We start from the raw sequence: 22,213 nt of genomic DNA, 5'->3' as shown, positions 1-22,213 counted from the left end.
CAATAATAAGGATTAAAATTTACCAAGTGGCCATCTGTACCAAACACCCAATGAACCTTCTCTCTAAATTTCACAATAATCCTCCAAGATGAAGGTTATTGTTCTCATGTAAATGAAATTAGAATTTTAATTAATTGGCATTAAATTAATTAAAGTATACATAGCAGAGATGCAGAGCATCCATAACTTGCCCAAGGCCACGAGGCAAGTAAGAGTAAATTATCTAGTAGGTATTTCATAAGTGAACACCAGCTTTCAAACTCTAGGTGTGGTCACTGTGAGATCTACTCTGATACAACACCATGCCACCTACTGTTAATTTAACGTGGATCATTTTGCCTCGTAGAGATAGAATATATCTACGGCTGTTATCTTATTTAAAAATCGTCCCCACCCATTTCCCACAAAAAGAATCCAGGTTATTTACCTATCTTTTCGACCTTAGCCTCTTCCACGTCTTGCTCAGCTTCTGTTGTACAACGATAGCCTTTCTTCTTAAGCAGGTGGCAGATGAGGACCCCAAAGAGACCCATAATGAAGAATACAGGGACCAGCACATAGGCAACATACTCTGGGTGTCCACTCCCAGTGTTGTTAGTGGGCGACGGTGTCGTCTCTGCTCTGGACTGCAACGTGCGGCTGCCGCCGTTTTCTGTAACAAGAAACGCACATGGCCGCGTTAGATGTCTGCAGGGAGGACGGAAAACCTGACGACCTTGGGAAATGTTCACCTTGAATCCCAGTCTGCTCTCCAAACCACGGGCCACACAGACACTAGTGGGTCTGCCAGCACAGGCGCACAGGGGGAGGGCCCAATTGGGCTAACACAGTGCCATCCCGTCCCTGCTACTCATAAACTGGGTTCCACCCTGGATAACTTTTTAGAAAACCTTTTCAAGCCATCTTCTGCTTCTTCATCTGTAAGGGTACCTACACAACATGATCATTAGGTGGTATTATAGCACACACTCAGGACACATGGGTTCAAGTCCTGGCTCCACCAATTGGCAGCTATGCGACACTGAACAATGACAACAACATCTCAATGCTTCAGTTTCATTGTGAAATGAGCATACCAATAGGACCTACCCACCCTTTCTAGGTTGTTATGAAGATCAAATACATTAATACATGTAAAACATTTAGAACCATTTCTGTACCATAGTAAATGCTCACTGCATGCCAGGTGCCATTTGAGGCACTTGTGATATATCACTGGGCAAGAGGAACAAAAACCCTTGTCCCCATGGAACTTACTAGAAGGATTTAGCAAACTTACAGATCCAGAGTATACAAAAGAGGGGGGAAATCTAAGATGGCATCACTATTTTGGCCCAGGGGTGCAAACATAAAAATGGAAGCATGTGCCTTTGTTTATTCATTCACTGATCCAAATGAACATTTATGGCATGCCCAGTTTGTGAAAAGCACCTTGCTGGGAGGTGGCTATAGTAAATGATAAATAACAATTTGGCCAGTGTCATCTTGGAGCTTGTAGGGTAGCATCAGAAACAGCCAGTAAACAAGTCAACACATGGGCCGATCAGCACAGATTAGAGGAGAAATGCCACGGAAAGTACACATGCGTCACCAGAAGAAACAAATGATAATGGGGACCTATTTTATTATTTCAAAAATAGGACAGCTGAAAAGGGGACATCTTTTGGAGAAAAGGAGAACTTTGCTTTTAGACATATCAAAGTATCACCTGGATTTATTATACCAGGGGCAGCTGGATATCAGGGCGGGCCTACAGGATGCCAGTTAGACTCCCTACATTGGGAATTAAGTAACCTAAGATATGGCCAATTAAGATAACAGAGAAAGAGCTGACTGTGTGGAAAAACCAGCAAAGTACCAGTTAATGGACAAAAACTGAGGAGGGAATTGTCAAACGAAGAAGGGGGGGTCAGGTAGGATGAGGACTAAGGAAAAAGGTGGGCTTTCATTGAAATGAAGTCTCATTATTTGGAATACTCAGATTCTGAAGTGAGAAAATGAGGTTCTCTACATCAGGAAGATTCACACATACTGCTTAAGAAACCCAGAAATTGGAAAGCTAGATACATTTAATTCTAATATTTCTCAAAGAGTATTTTGATGAAAAAAGAATCTGTGTTGTAATGATTACATGGGGGACAAATCCAGGTGTGAAATGATCAGATTGCATCATTGCAGCAAACAGTATCAAGCAGAAGCCTAACTGCAAACCAGAGAGCTATCTCTTTCACATGAAAATATCCATAATCTTTGAACTTGAACATGAAAGGAAATTGCTGGTTTCTTAGGTTTGTAAAAGGCTGCAATCATTATTCTATCAGACAACCTCAAGAATTCTGAATAACCTATATATTAGGTTAACGTATATTTTTATTTTATTTCAACGTATGTTTTTTTCTGATTTCTATTCCAAGAATCAAAATAATTAGTAAGTGAATGAAAGAATACATACACACACTAAACATATGCAAATACATCACCTAAATTAAGGTTTGGTCTCAAGCCTTACTTTCACTGAAAACCAGAAACATTTCCTTGATTCCTTTTATAATTCTAAATAAGTTTCTTTATTCTTTCCTTTTTAGTATCACATATTCCATACACCAGGAGTAGGTGAAGCAGGCAGCATGCTAAGACTGAGAGGGTTTTACTCCGAATCATGGTGTGTTTCAATCTGGAGGTGATAACAAATTCTCTTTGGGGAGCAGTAGGAAACAGGGATGAAAGGAGAGGGGCTCAGAACTGGAGCCAAAGAGCTCCTCCTGAATCAGGTGGTTGAGAATGTGTATTCATCATTAATTTGGCAAAAACTCATAGACACAGACAATAGTTTAGTGGTTCCCAGAGGGTAAGGGGGGAGTGGGGTGGTAGGTGAAGGTAAAGGGGATCAAATATATGGTGATGGAAGGAGAATTGACTGGGTGGTGAACACACAATGGGATATATAGATGACGTATTACAGAATTGTACATCTGAAACCTATATAACTTTACTAACCACTGTCACCCCAATTAACTTTAATTAAAAAAAAATTGGCATCTAGCAAACCCTTGCAAATACTACGTATTTACAGTGTTTGTCATTTACAAACACGTATCAGTCACTTAATCTCATAATTATTGTACCATGAAAAAACTGAAGAAGATATACATCTAAATTAGTGAAACATGAATTATAGAGAGCTACAATATAGTCTTGAGGTTAAAAGGTCAAGACTGCCTGGCATAAATAATAGCTTGGCCACTTACTAGGCTTGTCACCTTGGGCAAGTCATTTAACTGCTCTGTGCTCAATTTCCCCACCTGTATAATAAAATGGAGTCAAAATGGTTGTACTTTTCTAAGATGATTTTAAAACACAGCCCCAAATTCTTTGATACGGCTCCCATGGAGAGGTGAGATCTGTATCTCCTCCTTTTGAATATATACTCTGCTTTGCCTGACCAATAGAATATGTTGGAAGTGATACTTTGTCAGCTTCTAGTGTTCAATAACCACATTTCAAGTGTTCAGTAGTCACCTGTGGGTAATTGGCTACCATACTGGGCAGGTCAGATAAAGAATTTTTCCATCATCCCAAAAGTTCTATTAGACAGACCCATTATGGACAACAAGGAATCACTAAAAAGCAAAATGTTGACTGGAGAACCTACAGTGATCTACCTTAGCAATTCGATGAAGAATAAGTTTTAAATCACGAAGAAATTATTCACTAATAATACCTAAAACATCTGGTAACTTAGGTAAGTTTAGCTTTCCATCTTTCTCCTTCATCCCCAGCGGAATCATATTTGAATTATGAACAAATTATTTGAGTCCAAATTAATAGCAAAGGCTGTTGCAGCATTATTTATAAAAGTTAAAAAATGGCAGCACCTGCCCATTTGACAATGGCATAATAAGAAAATACCCAAGTCAGTCACAGTCTACCATTTGATGAAATAATGTGCAAACATTTAAAACTATTTATGAAGATGTTGTGAAGATATGGGAAAACACTTATGATCCAATGTTGAATTTTAAAAGTTGGATCCAAAATCTTACGTTCAGTATGACTCAACTAGTTTTTAAAAAGGCATAAAAGCATAAAACATACAAAGAAATAACCAAAATATTAAGTGATTCTGGGTAATTGAATAATAGGAAAATTTTAAATGTTACTTGTATACTTTTCTGTAATTTTCCAAAATTTGTATTCGTATTACCTTTGTACAAATGTGGTGGACACTTAAAACATATACAGAGAGAGCAAAGGTTGTCAAAGTTGGGAGTCACAGACCCCTTTGTAAACCTGCTGAATGCGATGGTTCCTATTCCAAAATTTTGCCTCTAATTTCTGTAAGCTCTGGACCCCAGTTAATATAAGGGCAAGTGACATGACAAAGATGATGCCCAAGTTTCTGCCTGAGCAACATGGTAGATACTGATTCCATTTATCGAGATGAGACCTATCTGAGAAAAGTTTGCTTGGTGTTATGGGTTCAATTTTGTCTCCCTCCCAATTCTTATGTTGAAGCCTTAACCCCAAGTTATCTCACAATGTAACCTCATTAGGAGGTTACAAAGGTAATTTTTACAAAGGTAATCAAGTTAAAATGAGGTCATTACGGTGGATCCTAATTCCGTATGACTGGTGTCCTTAAAAAAAGGAGAAATTTGTACAGATGTTCACATAGGGAAAACATCATGTGAACATAAAAGGCAGAGATTGAGGTGATGCTTCTACAAGCCAAAAAATACCAGCGATTGCCAGCAAAGCACCAAAACCTAGGAGAGACGCATGGAACAGATTCCTCCTCACAGCCCTCAGGAGGAAGCAACTCTGCCAACCTTGATCTTGGGTTTCTAGCCTCCAGAACTGGGAGACAATACGTTTCTCTATTTTAAACCACCCACTTTGTGGTGCTTTGTTACAGCAGCCCTAGCAAACTAATATACTTGGCACAGAGAGGACAATATCACGAGTTCAGTTTGTGCATTAAGATGGAAATATCTATTGAGCAACTGGATCTACTCCATGAGGAAGCTGAGGAAGAAAAGCCAGGGCTCTACCCTAGGACACAAAGGAAGGAGTTTCCAGAAGGAATGAGCAGTCAGATAGGTCAAATACTGCAAGAGAGAGCAACTAAAATAGGAAGGAAATGTAAAATGGTGCAGCTGCTAGGGAAAAAAATATGGTGGTTCCTCAAAAAATTAAAAATAGAACTGCCATATGTAATCCCATTTCTGAGTATTTATCTAAAAGAATTAAAATCAGGAACTTGAAGCGATATCTGCACTCCTATGTTCATTACAGCACTGCTCACAATAGCCAAGATATGGAAACAACCTAAATGCTCATCCATGGGTGAATGGATAAAGAAAATGTGTAGACATACAATCAAACCCTACTGAGCCTTAAAAAAGAAAGAAATCCTGTCAAACCTGGAGGGTATCACACTAAGTGAAATGAGCCAGTCACAGAAGGACATATACTGTGTTGTGATTCTACTTGTATGAGGTACTAAAAGAGTCAAACTTTTTGAAGCAGAGGATACAGTACTGGTTTCCAGGTGCTGGGGAGAAGGAGAAATGGAAGTTGTTATTCCATGGGTATCAAGTTTCAGTTCTGCAAGATGAGTAAGTTCTAGAGATCTGAGGTACAACATTGAGCCTACAGTTAACAGTATTGTACTGCGCACTTCCAAATTTAGGAGGGTAAATCTCATGTTAAGTGTTCTTACGACAATGAAAGAAAGAAAGGAAGGAAGAAAAGAGGGAGGGAGGGAGGAAGGAAGAAAAAGAAAGGAGCTAAGAAGTATCTTTATAGAAAAATAATTGAGACCTCAGATAAATTAGCCCACCTGGATGTTTCTAAGAACACATGGGAAACCTTTAGTTTCTAATTTAAGAAGCAACTTGGAATTTTTTTTAACTTTCCCTTTGTTGTATTTTACTCCGTTTCTCTGTCATTTCTTGAAATACACTTAAAATCCTAAAACAAATACATACATACATACATACATAAAATGAGTGAATAAATTTTGTAAATAAAATAAACTAGAAAGGAAAACCGATCCACAGGAGGTCCTTGTGACCTTGCAGGGAGCAGGTTTTCAATGGCCTGGAAGGTAAGACTAGCTTCCCCGGGTTGAGTAATAGAGACGGAGCTGGGTTCACTCTTTCTAGAAGCCAAGTACGAGCAAAAAGAGCAGAGTAGTAGTTCACCCTCAGGGTAAGGGGAAGGAATTTTGGTTTGGAACTTTTTTTTTCCAGTGGCCTAAACCAAAGTATTTATATGCAGCAACAGCAAAAGGGAGAGACTGGAGAGGAAATAGGCAGTGATCATTTTTAGGAAGCCTGAGGAGATGATTTCCACGGGAAGGAGACAGATTAAACTTTTTTTTTTTTTTAATTTTTACTGGGGAATGTTGGGGAACCGTGTGTTTTTCCAGGATCCATCAGCTCCAAGTCAAATCGTTGTTTTTAATTTAGTTGTGGAGGGCGCAGTTCATTGGCCCATGTGGGAATCGAACCGGCGACATTGGTGTTATGAGCACTGCGCTCTAACCAACTGAGCCAACCAGCCGCCCCTGAACTCTTGAGAAGTAGAAAAAGCCACTTGTTCCCAGGAGGAAAAGTCACTTGTTCCCAAGGCAGGGGCCAATGAGTTGGAGTCTCTATAGCGGGCAGAAGGCAGTGGAGGGAACAGGTGGCATGTCCTCTATTTTCTCCTAACATAAGAAGAGATGGCATCTGTTGAGAACAAAGGGTGCCAGAGCAGAAGAGGGGCTGTGCAGACAGCGAGGCTTGGCAGAGAGATCGCAGGAATGGGAGAGGCCAGTGAAAGGAGTGCAAAGGTATTCGAGGCACAACTGAGAATGTGTAACCCACGCGGGGAGAGCCACGGGAGCTGGAAAGCCCAGGACAGTGAGGGACCAGCAATCAGGGCCAGAATGAAAGTGGGCAGAGCCAGAGTAAAGAAGGGGACGGTGTGGGCTGGGATGGTTCCGGAAGTGACGGTAGTATGTGCAGACTAGCTTGTTCTCACTCTCTTACTACTGACAACACACTTATGGAGCATTCACGAACCAGCACGATGCTAAGTGTTGAATCTTCACTATAAACCCACTCCACAGTTAGTGGTATTAGCTCCACGGGGAAAGGAGGAACAGCATGATAAAGCAGCTTCCCAAGGTCACACTGCTGCTCAGCAGCAGGCAGTGCCTGGATTCAAAGCAGGCAATCTGGATCCTGCCTGCATGCACACTGCTTCCTCTTACCTTCTCCCAAAGCCTCAGTGTCTGCATAATAACAAGAGGAAAATTCTGAGATGTCCTCAATTAAATGACAGCAGGCCAGAGGATGGGAAGAAGACACAGGGAATTCATTCAATTAACAGAGCCACAGGCCCAAACCAAGCAAAGACTGGTCACGTTCCTAAATGTGTGTTGAAACTTTCAATCAACTTCCAGGCAGCTATTTCAGCTCTTATCTAAAAGGAATGGTTGACCACCAGATGCCACCACATCTTGCTTAGTCATGAACTTTCCAGACTGTTGTCCACAACCAATCTAGAAGCATTGAATACTTCTTCCGTAATACTTCATCGAATACTTCACTGACCCCAGAACTTTCTGTGCTTTACCTTCTTCTCCTGCCCCAATCTATAGCTAATATAAATCCTTTCAAAACAACCGACATCTTTCGTCCCTAAACTCAATGATAAAAGAGTGCCGTCAACCCCAGGGTGGTGGGCATGTTTATTTTGTCCATTTAGCCCCACTTCTGGTGGTTTAGATTGCAAGCCCCAGGACCTGGTCCTTTTTCTGGCTAGCATACAGCTCAATAAACCCTTTCTTCCTTAAAAACTTTTGGTTGTGAAGGGTTTTGTGCAACAATATGTAAAATGAGGCTCGTAAGAGATCACCATCAAACAAATGCCTATTTAAGGTAAATTTCAATTATTTTTCTCCCAACAATATTTCACCATTTAGCTACCTTTCTGTTAAATGCTAAATGCTGGTTTGCTCTCATATTTCACAGCTTAGGGTTCCAATTAGAACAGTAGGAAGTAGGATATGTTTTGAAAATGCCCAACATCAGACTCCAAAGCAGTTTACGGAATGAACAATTGTAAAACTCTATTCATCTGCCACCTCTGACCTGCCTCCCAACTCCCAAATCACAGCTCACCTTATGCCGGTCGCAACCTGAGTCCCTTCCGCCTCTTCAAAAATAAGCCCATCGACTCATCTTGAGCAGCTTTTGCACGCACCAAGAGCCATGAAACAGGAGTTCTCGGCTCTTACTGATAACCGTGATTCCCTGCTACAACATTACAAGGAAAAGATGGCTTTGATAAAAGCCAGCGTTTATGAAAATCCCTTGGGTTTTTCCTTGGCCCAGTCAGGTTTATTTAGTTACCTACACTAGGGTTAGTTAATTCACTGTATTTTGAGGACCCACTATGTATGTGTGTTTTGCCAAGACCCTATTGAGAAGGTCAAAAAAAGATGTCAGATGAAAAAGACTGACGGCAGCAAGCAACTGAGGAAGAAGTATGAGGAACAGCCAGAAGTCATCCCCCTCAAAAAAATCAAAAGCCGTTTTCTAGCTTGTTTCCAAGTAATACTTGTATTGCCAACCACAATGGTCAGTGGAGCCGAGATGAAATGGCACAGAAGTGGCATTCCTCAAACCCAGTGGGCACCGCTCAAGGGTTGCTAAAATAACGGGGAAGACAATGGTAATAACCAGAGACTCCAGATAAAGAGGCCCTGTGACTTCTCCCAAGCAGCTCTGTTCCAAGCGAGGCCAGGAGCATTTTGATGGCTCTGATAGCTATTCTCCTTTTATCAGGAAAGGGTTTGCATTCTCAGAAGGTAAGGTTTCCCAGCACAGTGACCCAGCAACTCTGGGATGGGAAAGCGACCTGCCTGGTAAGTTGATCACACACACACACACACTTTTTTTTTTTCCCCCTAAGCAAACATTCAAACATTCAAATCACAATACCCAAGAACGGTCTATTTTTGGTCTAGATTACTAAGATCGTTAGACACGCATTTCTCTAAAGGGGTTTTTCCTCATCCAGCCTTGTTAACAACTACCTCCGAGATATTGAATAAGTCACTTCACCTCTCTGGGTCTCAATGTGCTGGGCTGAAAAATTACGAGCTGGAGCCAAAGTCCTTTGTGGTTCTTGAAATTCCACAACTTCCCCAACCTTCTCCAGCCCCATCCACAGTTCCCTCTGGGGTGATGCTAATGGAGAGAAAAACCCAAGCCCACCCGCCCGTGTCTACAAGGCCAAATCCAAAAAGCTCTGAAAACAAAAATCATTGTCACTCGTTTCCTAGCTAAACCAAATCTGACAAATGCATTGGTAGCAAAACCTGTCCTGATCCGATGTGAGGCTATTTACAACCTCTATTCCCGAGTTTACTGCATAAATATTAATACATTTGATTAGACCCCTCAGGGTTTAGGCCACAGCCCCAAGGGTGTCATGGTCACAAACCAAGAGGTGGGTACTATTATTTTAGAGAACAGGAAACGGAGGCTCAGGAGGGTGTATCACTTGCCCAAGGTCACATGGTTAAAAACTGGTAAGAGCTTGGACAGAAACTCAGGCAGATCCTGTTTCAGGACAGGGCTCATAACCAGACCTACTAGCTCCTGCAAAACGACCTACTTTAAGTTAATTTGTTAAATACAGTTTAAATCAATTACCTACACTAACAAAAGGGGAGAAAGCAAATTCTACAAAACAAAATCATCCCAAATTACTTCTATTTTGGGTTATAGAAATAACCAAAGTCATAGCGTTTTTAAGATCACCTCCAGCACACAGTGCCAGTAATTGAGACACAGCATTTGCACAAATTTTAAAAGCTTAAAATGTATGGAGAAAACAAATGAGCTTATTCGGAAACTGAAAAACAATGGAAGTCAGTATATAAATAAGTACTAAATTTTGTAGTGAAACTTCAGGCAGCTGCCAACTTCCAAACAACTCCCAGATAAACAGCTGCTATAACCCCACCCTCCCCCACACCGCTGCGAGTAGGCAGGGAGGGGACATCCAGACAGGACCTGCCTGCCCAGAGTCTACCCACCCGTGACAAAAAAATCCCTCGCAATGCAAACAGTCATCCAGTTACCTTTATTTTGTCAAAGTCTTTGAAATGCTACAATGATACAGGAGCACAGAACTCAGATTCTGGGCCGCAAAGACCACTTGTAAACAGAGGGAGGCCCACACAGCTTCACAGAAAAAACATGCGTAACTCCACAGTGCCTGGCCATGAACCCCTGACTTATAGATGCATTTGGCTAAGAGACCCCTTGAAAAATGCAGCTGTCTGAGGTTTCTGCTAATAACCTGTGTGACCTTAGCTGCACCTGGGTGGGGGTGGGGGTGTCCAAATAGAGGGCTCCGGACAGCAGGAGCACCCCAGGATTTGGAGATAGGCATTAAGAGTGGGAAAAGTAAATAGGAAGGGGCAAGTAGCCAAAGATGTCAAAATACTGCCTGGTCCAAGATAGTTTCTTCCCTTCCCCTATACCTGGCTAAATGTGCATTCAAAATAGCTTTTGTTGGAACTAATATGACCAAATCCAGTAAGCAAACCTTGACTGGAGTCTGGGTCAAAATTTTAAACAATACTAAATTTTAAAACAGCTACAAAGGCTATTTTGAGGATGACTGAGGAAACTGTGTTAAACAGTATTAGAGGCTTGTTTGTTTGTTTAGGTTTATTATTAATGGTACTGTAATTATGGGGAGGAAGCCCTTCATCCGTGAGTCGCAAGGTAGAGGTAGGTGCATACGGGTGAAATGTAACAATGTCTGCACATGGATTTCAAATGGCTCAGCAAAAAGACAAGATTGGGGGACAAATCTAATCACCCCCGAACCCCAAGTAGCTACCAGAACAAAGGACTGAAACTAGGGTAATGTCAATATAAAGAAAGAAAGACACCGAAAAAATAATGATGGAGACTGTGAATATTTACCATCTTAGGTTTTAATTTAAACCACAGAGGGTAAAGCTAGCTTTGCAGCGTCAGAGCAAGTCCCTCGCATTCTCCACAACTGGTTCAGATTCACTACCTCAAGTGATTTCTTAAGGGCAAGAAACTCCGTGACCCAACACAGTTCTCCAAGGGCACCCAAGGCCTGAACAGACTACTGTCCCACAGCTAAGTCTTGGGAAGGTATTAACTGGAGGATCTCTGTGTTTTGAGAAGCCAAGGATCTCAAGTTCTGGACTCTTCCTGAACTTCCCTGAGTACCTCAAACAATGGTGTGCATTTAGAAGACAACAGAAGGCTCATCTGACCTGGCCGCACCCCAGACCAGAGCAAGGTCAGCTCAGCAGTGTCTGCACTGGGACACAGGCCAGGAAGCCACCAACCGCGGCTCTAAGGCAAAGAAGGCTGAGGAGCCCCCAGCAGACCCCAAGCGGGAGTCACATTATGAGGTCCTCAGAGGGGGTGTAAATCCAAGGGCCTGCAGGGACTGAGACAGCTCCGCAGTTGGGGCCGCTCTGAATCTACCCCCTTCTCTTTTCCTGTTCTCCTGCCCCTTCTTCTCTTGTTATTTTCAATGTTCTCTATTTGGGGATTTTTTTGTTGTTGTTAAGTCTTTACTTAACTGATAGCTACGTCTCCTGGAGCGGGGCTGAGTGGCTGGAGGACAGGAATGGAGTGAGACTGACTGTGGACCTTCCTGCACCTTTCAAACTGTAAATTTCAGCCATTTAAGAAAGACATGGAATTTTTAAAAAGTCATTTGTTTAGAAATATTCACTTCAGATTCTTCTCAAAAGGTGGTGTGTTATGAAGAATGAATTGCTACGTTAAAATAACGGTAAGGCAGCATTTCCGGAATTTTTGCAGTGCAGCAGGCACTCTCCTAGGTGCTCCGTGCGCAATCTCGTTTCATTTGCACCATCTCTGTAAGGTAGGTCCTCTCATCACCCCCGTTTGCAGATGAGGCAAATGAGGCCCACGGGGTTCAATAACAAGCTGTAATGTGTAAGGTGGGACAGGATCCAACCCAGGCAATGTGAGCCCAGGCTCTGTCCTCTTAGCCACGTTGTTTAACCGTGTGTGTAGGAACGGAGGTGGGCTGCAGTTTTATCTAGCGAGTGACACACACCTCATAGTACACTGGGGTGTGAAACTTTCACCAACAGACCACACAGCTGGGCTGGGACCTAGGTTCACATCTGCCCACTCGAATGCCTTTAAACCCTAAAAAGTTGTCTCTCTCTAAAGCGCCGATTATGTATGCCAAACACTGCCATCTGCACGCATCTTTTTTTAATGTAAAAACCATCTTCATGAAAAAATGATTAAAGTCAGCTACAGCAAGATGAACTTTATATTGACTTCATTTGAAAGAAAAAAAACCTCAGCTGCATAAAATTTCCCATTATTTATTTCAACTGCATAAAGCAGGAGCTGACTCTAAAGTATAACTCTATTTTACAGCTCCAAACTATTGTGAAGGTAAAAAGAAGACATTTTTCTATCTATGGAAAAGCATCTCGTCCACCTATATATGTTTTCACATTATTACTCACAAATTATTGTACTTGGAAGCAATTCAATAGTTGCCACAAGCATACTTTATACTAACCATGTTAATTACATGGCAACTGAAAATCTTTCAGAAAGAAAAAAGGAAGGGAGGAAAAGAAGGAAGGGAACGGAGAAGGAAAATTTTCAATCCCACACGTTACCTAGAGACACCATACACGATATAAAAGTTCCCACCCAAATTCCACTTGACACTTCCACATTCCTTTTGTCTGAAACCTCTAATCCCAAGGAAGCAGCCAAGAGAGTGGATGAGATCTCATTTTGCAGCTAAATCAGTGGCCTAACATGATAACACTGGGTAGAGGCAGAGAAATGAGCCAGGCAGAACCAAAACTCAGGGCCACCATCTTCCCCACCCATCTCCTTATAACACACATCATTGGAGCATCCTGGGGTCAAAGTTAGGACACCAAATGCAGCATAGAACTCGCAGGAAAAGCCCCACTGATGTTAAACTGCCCTGTTTTCCCAAGTGGAGGGGTGGATGTCCTGTCTGTACCTCTTATCCCTGTCAGAGAACCTGGAACATCATGGGGGCACCTTACATATTTGCTACAGGGAACCTGTGAATGCAGAGTCTGGCGTTTAGAAGGGTGCCTGGGGCGCTGACCAGGTGCCACTTTCACTGCAACTTGCTAAGCAGCTGTGTTAAAATGCTATTTGGTTCGGTAGAATGGCCAAGGTACTCACACCCCCATTTACCAAATACCAACAGTTTTTTAAAATATAAATAAATTCTTTTCAGAGCTGGCTGGCTGATACACCCCATAGCTTTACACACTTGTTGGGTAAGCTCTTTCTGAAAGATGTAATATACCAGCAAGATCCTGTGCAGGAAATCAACAGAAGGTTCCAGTAAGCAAAGATTCATACGAAGGCCACAAATAGCACATTCCTAAAACCAGCTTTGGGAATTGCCCTGCCATTGCATTTTTCCAAGATTCCATCACATTCCAAACTGCCAAGTCCTAAGGGAGCAGAGCTGACATACCCTCACCAAAGACACTGCCATCTTTCCACAGGGTTGTGATTCCTAACAGATCTGTTCAGGCACATTCCTCACATGAGACCGAACAGGGAGTAGGTTAGAAAGTATTTAAACTACAAGAGGAAGTTAAACGGAAGTGCCAGACTAAACTACCAAATGGGAAGAGGACAGGCCCAGATGGCCTGTTTTCAGCAGAAACAGCAAGACTCAGGGCCAGAGGTGGGGGGTTCTCTTAGCAACCACTCACTTCCCTGGAGCTTCACCGAGAGAGAGCTGACACAGAGGACCAGACCTCGGGGAGCTAGGTCCCCGATTTCTGGGTACAACCGGCCTCTTCCAAGGTCGGAGTCTAGCCAAGTAGTTTCCTGTGGGCAGAAGACAACACAAAGCAGCCACGTGGGACAGTAGGGTCCTGCTGAACCGGCTGGAGCTCAGCAAGGCCTTCAAAGGTGAACAGTGGCCCGGCACCCAGCCTGGCAGAGGGATGGAGGGAGGCACTGATCGATGTGGGAAGTGGTCACCATTCGTACACCCAAGGCCTCAGGAAAGTTCAACTCCTCTACTACCAACTGCTAACAGCAGCGAATCTGCACTGCACGCTTATTTCTGTGCCTGGGCGTGTGTACTGGCATGACCGCTTTTTAAATCATCACAACTCTTAGATAGGTGTTATTACTAAACCCATTTTAGAAATGGAGATATTAAAGAATAAAGTATTGAAGGCAAGGTCACTCGTCTGGGGAATGAATGGCCAGGATTTGACCCGAGGGCTGTTACAAGCAGGGCCCAAGCTCTGAACCAAAACTGTGCCCTTGAAAGAAAGGTCAAAGCAGAAGCCAGCCTTTCCTTGGCTGCACTGTGTTCATTCAACTTGTTTCCTAGCTGCAAGACCACGGGCAAATCAATTAACTTGCCCTTGCCTCAGTTTCTTCATCTCTAAAATGAAGATAATAACGGCATTGTTTCTGAGTATTAAATGAGATGAAGTCGGGTTCATCTGAGTGCCTAGCACATAGTAAGTGCTCAAGAAACGTTAGCTATGGTTGCTCTGATGATTACCAATGGTAGTGGGGGTGAGCGTCTCTATCCTCACAAAGCTTACAGCTCAGCTGGAGATGCCCAACAAAACCAGCAAACAGGAAAGGTGAGGAGGCAGTGTTAAATGTCAGGGACGGAATCATTACATAAGCCCCGGAGTTGAGGGAACAGCTGCCACAACCATGCTCCGCTGGAAGCACAGCCAGGCCAACCAGTCAGCGGCTCCCAAACACTGATACCAGCCTCGCGTTTCTCCTCCTTCCAAGAACAGGAAGTTGATAAGGATTAAACACAAAACTACACAAATCCTAAACACAGGGTTTTCCCATTAGTCAGAGGTTAAGTCCGGCAGGGTTCCTGCAAGACAGGCATGTGACTTGCCTTCTGGCAATATGGGAATTGAAAAACAAAGATGAGTAAACGTGGACGGCCAAGGTTCTGTCCCACTGAAGTCCTCTGACGCAAGGTCTCCACTAGTGCTGTGAGGGAAAGAGTAAAGTAAAAGAGGGATTAGGAGAGGAAACAAAGATCACTCCAGAAAAGGCACACAAAAGAGAAATTATGGAGAATTAGGAAAACACAAGAGACAGAGAAGTTGCTTTTAAGGGGAAGAAATGAATGTGAAAATCACTAGCACAAAATCAATAAGACCTCTGAAAACCAGTAGCAAGAAAAGTACTATTCCCCTAAACTTGGCTTGTTCATCCTTGTACAGTATCTTCAACAAAAGCAATCCTACCAAAAAAAAAAAAAAGTACTATTAATAATCATCATGCATTTATGCACTTTGTATAGTTACTATTCCGAACAATTTACAAGTATGAACTCATTTAATCCTTACAATAACCCTGTGAGGTAGACTGCTATTTTCAAGTCCATTTCATAGATAAGAAAACTAGAGCACAGAGAGGTAAGTAACTTGTATCAAGTCACACAGCTAACAAGTAGCACAGGTGACATTTTAATCCAGGCAGCCTGGCTCCGAGACCCAGACTCTGTACTCTATTGCCTCTGAAGTATGAGTTAAGTTTTGATATTTAGTAAAGTTCCACAAAATGGGATTATCCATTGCTCATCTCTAGTTGAGTTAGGGTTGAGTAGAAAATCTATGGGTAATCACTACTCACCTAATTCAATAATAAATGTAGAATGACAGAATGGTTTTTCCTAGTCAGTCAATTATTGGAAAGGGAAGGTGCATTAAGTTATATTCTCTCCAAGTCAATTGATCTGTTTTTTGTTTTTTTTCTGACATCTACTAATTTAAAAAAAAAATCCTACCATTTACAAGAAGCAAAATCAAAAAGCCATCCTGATCTACACTTAACGCTGCTGAAATTGTTAATTACTTCTCGGAAATCCTAAATTTCCCTTTGACTTTTAAAACAATAGAAACAATTTGTATGAAGGAATCAGATTTGCCATATCCCTTTGTCCAAAATTATCTCAACTGTTAATGACAAATGTTAAGTGAAAACAACATTAAACACAAGGCAGTATTTTGAGTTAACATGATCTCAGTTTTATTGAAGAAAAAGCTACCGAAATGTTTACACTAGTTATCTGTTGAGTGCTAAGATTGTAAGATATGGTTCAACCTAATAGTAATATTAATGCTGTAGCGGGAAACCAGAATACTGGAAACTACCTGTAACTACAATCCATAATATTTACATACTAGATATTTCTACTGGCTGGAGGCAAATAATGCTATAACATCTTTGCTCTACACCGGAGGAGACAAGGTTCAAAGAAAACCACACAGTGCTATAACTTCTACTTTATTATACTATAAAACCCAATGTACATACATAAACAATAAGGCACTGACCTGACCCTTTTTTTCTTTCCCACTATATTTTTTAATGATTTTGAGTCTTTATCTAAAGAGTAAACCACCATAATTTCAAGATTATTCCAGGCACAATGTTTTAATATTATGAGTTGGTCTTTTCCCAATAAGAAACACTTGACTGCTTCATTTTGCCAACAACCAATTCTCTATCACCAAGTGGGTGTCCTACAGTTCAATTCAACTCTAAGACTACCTGGAATCAGTACAAACCCCACAGGTTAAAGGGCTCCGTCCCACAGGCTGCCCCCTCTTCAGATGGCAGCGGCAAACGGGGTCCCAGGCTAACCAACCAGAAATGCAGGGCTTCCCTTCATCTCCCTCAGGTTTGACACTTTGCTAATGACACAGAACTCAGGAAAGTGCTATACTTAGGAACTTAGGATTACTATAATTTTATTATAAGGAATACAATTCAGGAACAGCCAAATGGAAGAGAGGCACAGGGCAAAGGGGTAGGGGCCAGAGCTTCCATGCTCTCTCCAGACATGCCACCCTCCCAGCACATACCCGTGTTCACCAACCCAGAAGTTCCCTCAGCCTCCTTGTTTCAGAGTTTTTATTGGAAGTTTCATTATGTAGGCATGCTGGGTTACGTTATCGGTCACTGGATATTCTTCTCCATTCCCAGAGATCAAGGGTAGGGCTGAAAGTTCCAACCATCTAATCATATAGTTGGTTCTCTAGGCAACTAGCCCCATCCAGAAGCTATCTGGGGGCCCACCGAGCGTCATTTATTAGGTTAAGATCTAAAAGGACTCATTATCAGTAACAAATACACTAACACTCAGGAAATTCCAAGGGTTTTAGGAGTCTGTGCCAGGAACCAGAGACAAATACCAAATATATGTAATTTTTATTATACTACATTGACTCAAAGTCAAGAGTCTACTAATTTATATGTCAAGATGAAGTACTGAACAGTCTGGGAAAGATCAACTATTTTAGCGTGTTTCCCCGAAAATAAGACTGGGTCTTATATTAAGGTTTGCTCCAAAAGACGCATTAGGGCTGATGTTCAGGGGATGTCATCCTGAAAAATCATGCTAGGGCTTATTTTCCGGTTAGGTCTTATTTTCAGGGGAACACGGTATCATAGGGTTCAAGCAAAAGATTGTTTCCCTCCTTTAAGTCTCCCCCCTCCTCCCCCACCCCTACACAGACACTGAGACACACCAAGCCTATCTGCATAATTATTTCCATAACATGTAGGCACCTAATGTATACTAAACTACTTTCAAGGGGTTATTTTTCCTCCTTCATATAGGGTCACATTATAAGAAATCGAAGACTAAGACAACAGCCTTGCCATAAGTGGCAGGGAGACGGAGCCGTTGGCCAAGCAGGGTTTTATAAACCACCCCAGTGCTGATCTGTGTGTTTTATTTAAAGACACTGACCTGAACATCGACAGTGGGCAGAGTTAGTCACCCCAAGATGTGCTTCTGTGGTATGCAGATTGTTTTCAGCTAAGGGGAACTTTAACTGAGGGTTCAGGAGAAACTTCTGCCCCTCCCTTGACTACCCAGAAGAAAAAGAATTAGGGGTCTTTCCCATAGATAATTTTTTTTTTTTTTTTGGTCTATCTGTAGGGCAGGACTAAGTTCTATTTACTAAACAGCTGCTCTTCTTATCCTGCAATGACCCTTTAAAGCCCCCAAGTGGGTTACCTCACCGTAGCTCAAAATGTCTTATGTACCTCAACCCCCCTTTCTCTTCCTGAACCTCTCGTGCATGTGGGGTCTCTGACTCTCGTGTATGCGGGGTTCCCATACATATGTATGTATTAAATTTGGTTATTTTCTTTTGTTAATCTGTCTCATGTCTATTGGATTATTAGACCAGCCGAGAGAACCTTGAAGGGAGAGGAAAGTTTCTTCCTCCCCCATAATGGCCAACACTGCCCTTGTGGAGGGGGACCAAAAAAAATAAAGGGTTCTATGTAAAGTAACCTCAAAGGGTGATCTGATTGTAAATTCCTAACTGGACAAATCATGGTGGGTAGTCATGCTTCCGGCCTATAACGTCTTTAGTGAAAGGTTTTAAGCCAGCGCTTTCCATTGTTCCTGTGCAGCTGGGTTAACACACCTTTGCAATACCAGAAGCCATATCCCTAAGGGAGTACTAACCCTCAAGAGGGCACATAATCTTGTTAACTATCCTGTAATCTAGTCTCCACCCTGCTTTCTCCAATCTTCCTTACATCATATCCCCTCCTTAATTTCAAGTGCATAAAAGAAGCTGCCAAACTGTTATTCTCTGGAGCATTTGAGATCTTGCTTCCCGGACTATGTTATCAGTTTGGCTCAAATAAACTCTTATAAAATTGTTTCTATGTATATATCATCTGTATCATAGTAAACCTATATACAATATAGGTTATATTTTTATTACTTACAAAGGATTATAATATTTGTTTGATCCTCCAAACAACTCTGAGCTGTATAAGAATAGATCTCACGTTCCTTCTCTCTCTCCCTCCGTCTCTCCCTCCCCACTTCCAGATGAGAACACAGGAACAGCATCTTAACAGCCTTGCTGAACGTACTGGCACCATGTCTCAAACTCAGGTCTTTCTGAGCTCACCTCTGGGGCTCTTCCATCAGATCGCAATGCCTGAGGGCCCCACCTGGCCCCCCCTGGCCCCACGTCCTCCACTGCAGCCCATCCTCAGCCCCCACACCTACAGAGTAAAGCACATAGGCAGCAGCTCCTCAGCCTCTGACCTCAGCCTCCGCTCTGCAGTCTACACCAGGTCTGCACTGACTTTTCCTTTCCTACCTCCACACCTTTGCACAGGCTGTTCCTTTTCCCTACGCTCCCATTAAGGTCCATTTAAAATGCCAAGTTTTAGGCTATTAAGTCTTTTCAATCTCTCCTATCAAAAGAGAAAAGTGTCTCCTCTGTGATCCCACGCAGCACTTTGTAATTCTCTGATTATACCAAACACACTGTCCGTTACTCCATAATGATTTGTTTTCATAGCTTATCTTCCCCTTCTCAATTACAAGTTTGTGGAGGACAGAAACCAAGTTTATTGTACATTCTGCTACCCACACAGCACCTAAGAGCAACTCAAATTAAGGCCCTCATTTTTAAATGAGTTGCACACAGTTTGTAAGAAATAGCCAAAAGTTTTTTTCTGAAAAGACTATTAAGACACCGAGTTGGCAACCATGCAGAGGAAATGAGTTTTACCTTCAAAACCCAGCTTCTTGGCTCTATCACCTAGCTTTAAGCAATGTCCAAGGCCTTTTTTTTTTTTTATCACTGATTGTTTTGTGTTTTGCCTTTAACAGAGGGGGAGGAGGATGCAAAGAATTGAGGAAGCAACAAAAGCATTCAGGCCCTACAAACATATAGCACAAACACGCAAAGAAAAGTGAAGGAATGCCTGTTCATTAGCCATCTGCCACTTGACCAATGCCAGGAAATTCCGGGCTGCTGTTTTTTATGTGAATAATTCAGATGATTGTGTTGGAGACTTGCAGCTATGAAGAGCTGGTAGAACATTTGAAAATTAGTGTTACTGAATTATATTGTGAGAAAGCCCAGTGAATTCTTCAAACTTCCACCCCTGACAGGAATCTCGGGAAATCACATTCTGTTTATATATATGCATGGGGGAGGAAGGCTTGGCATGGTAGATATTGAAAAGAATTTCTTGGGTTTTAACCCTACCTATCGCGTGACATTTTATGTACAGTTTCTTTATAAATCTTCAACCACTGCTAAACTTATCAGGCCAGTCAAGAAGGGTAATAGCATAAACTATCTTGTTTCGGTTCAGGAAACTGAAATGGATTTTCTCTTAATATCTACCTCATGCAAAATTTTCTAAAAATCATTTATAAACTTAATGACATGTAAATTGAATTACTCCCTTCAAATATTTACTCTAAAAGCAAATGGACAATTTCTGAAGAATTCCTTGGATAACTGCCCATTTTCGACTAAAAAAAAAAAAATCTACAATCAACTTATAAAATGCCTTGGTTTTCTCTTTAAGTAGATGGACCTATAAGGAAAAGTGAAAAAAAATTTTTTTAAATATAAAACCTCCCTTTTACCAGTAATGCTGAGATCGGAGTACATGCAATTTCACATAACACAAAGAACACTTGAGAACAATGAACATACATCTAGCTTTGGTTTCCCCTCATCTGTCACTTAAGCGAGACATTTCATTTCTCTTCGTCTTGGCTGTTCTGTAAATCTGTTTCCTCATGTCTACAAAACAGAGAATATGGTAACCAGCTCCTCATAGTGGTTGCAAGAAAAACCTGATCAGCAATCAAACGTTTGGTCATGTCTTACATGCGCTGCCTCCTCAAGGAGCTCTAGTTAGAGAAAACAACCATAAATAATTAATTATATGTTAAATAACATGGGATGGATGCAACGTGTATTCATGGACTCGACATGCATATTCACAGGAGATAAAATCAGTAACCATACCTAGGGAAGGATTCCTGGAAGTGTTACCCTTGATCTCAGCTTGAGATGGCTGGAGAATAGGATATGGATAGCCCACAAGGAGGGAAGGGAGTTTCAGGGTAAGAGAAACACAACCCACCTCTTATCTCTCCCACTCACGTTTGATCCGTTTGATCCGTAGGCAGCATCCGCTGGGAATGTGCTAGAAAAGCAAATTCTCCAGTCCCTTCCAAGACCTACTAACTCAAATGCCCTGGGGTGGGGCCCAGTGATCCTTGTTTTAATCAGTTAATTCTGATCCACGCTCAAGTTCATGAACCACTGCTGCAGGCTTGCTTGCTCTCACTTCCTCTCCTCCATGACCACTAGGTTCTCTTCACCTGGCTGATGCCGGCATTTTTACAAGTTTAAACTTCATTTCCTCTGGAAAGTGTAGCTGAACCTGGACTGGACTCTCGTCCTAATCCCAGCCTCAGGTTAGGTACTCTGGCCCTGTGCCATACTTTCTTTATCAAGGTACCAATGACACTTTATCCTTATTGCTCATTTAATTATCTTCCCTGATAACCTGCTAAATTAAAAAATAAGTTAATTAATTAATGCATGAAACAAAAATATAAAGGAACGGTATAAAGTATTATGGAATATTATACACACACACAGACACACACAGTTAATAGGTGCATCTGAAGTCCTGCCTATAGAAATATAACTGAATTTCATTTGAAAAGAGCTTCATGAATAAATTTTGGTTTTGAAAACCTTTGCACTTAAAAATTTCACGGACACTTCCAAATGTATCAATGTCTCACCACACTCACCTGATAAGGCTGTGCTTGCTGACTTTTTATTGTCATTCTTTATTTCTCCAGGACCAGACTTTTCCACCTCAGGCTTTTGGAGCAATATGGCCTATAGAGACTAGCAAAGCAGCCTCTCACCAGTTAGGGAATGGATGGGGAGAGGAGACTACAGCTAAGAGTTGTGGGTGAATCTTAGAAAGCCCAACTCTTTGCTTTATTATAAAGAAAAAAATCCTTGGGCTGAGGCAGAACACCTGGATTCCAGTTCTTCCCTCCTTCCTTCTTCCCTTCTTTCCTTCCTTCCTCCCTTTCTTCCTTCCTTTTTTCCTTTCTTCCTTCCAATATTTAAGTGTCTGCTCTGTTCTGGGTTCTATGATTGGATCTGAACCTTGGAAACACTGACCAAAACACACAGAACCTCCTTTACCAAACCTAACGGTCTGCTCCTCTGCTACTTCTACGGACTATGGCCCTTGGTGAATTGCACAGGCCACTGAATCTC

General features: G+C 41.8%; 1 protein-coding gene across 1 annotated transcript in view; it reads right to left on the bottom strand.

Annotated features, from left to right (window-relative positions):
• Nucleotides 1-22,213, bottom strand: part of RELL1 (RELT like 1) — a 55,188-nt gene that overhangs the window by 26,430 nt on the left and 6,545 nt on the right. The window contains exon 2 of the mRNA XM_019741950.3: nt 428-652. Coding sequence (XP_019597509.1) covers nt 428-652 — 225 coding nt within the window. The remainder of the gene's footprint in view (nt 1-427; nt 653-22,213) is intronic.

The sequence above is a fragment of the Rhinolophus sinicus genome, chromosome 1 (assembly GCF_057876585.1).
Source record: "Rhinolophus sinicus isolate RSI-liver-muscle chromosome 1, RSI-T2T, whole genome shotgun sequence".
In the NCBI taxonomy this organism is placed as follows: Eukaryota; Metazoa; Chordata; class Mammalia; order Chiroptera; family Rhinolophidae; genus Rhinolophus; species Rhinolophus sinicus.
Note: the sequence above shows the minus strand (reverse complement) of the source record. Positions and strands in the feature narration are given on the sequence as shown.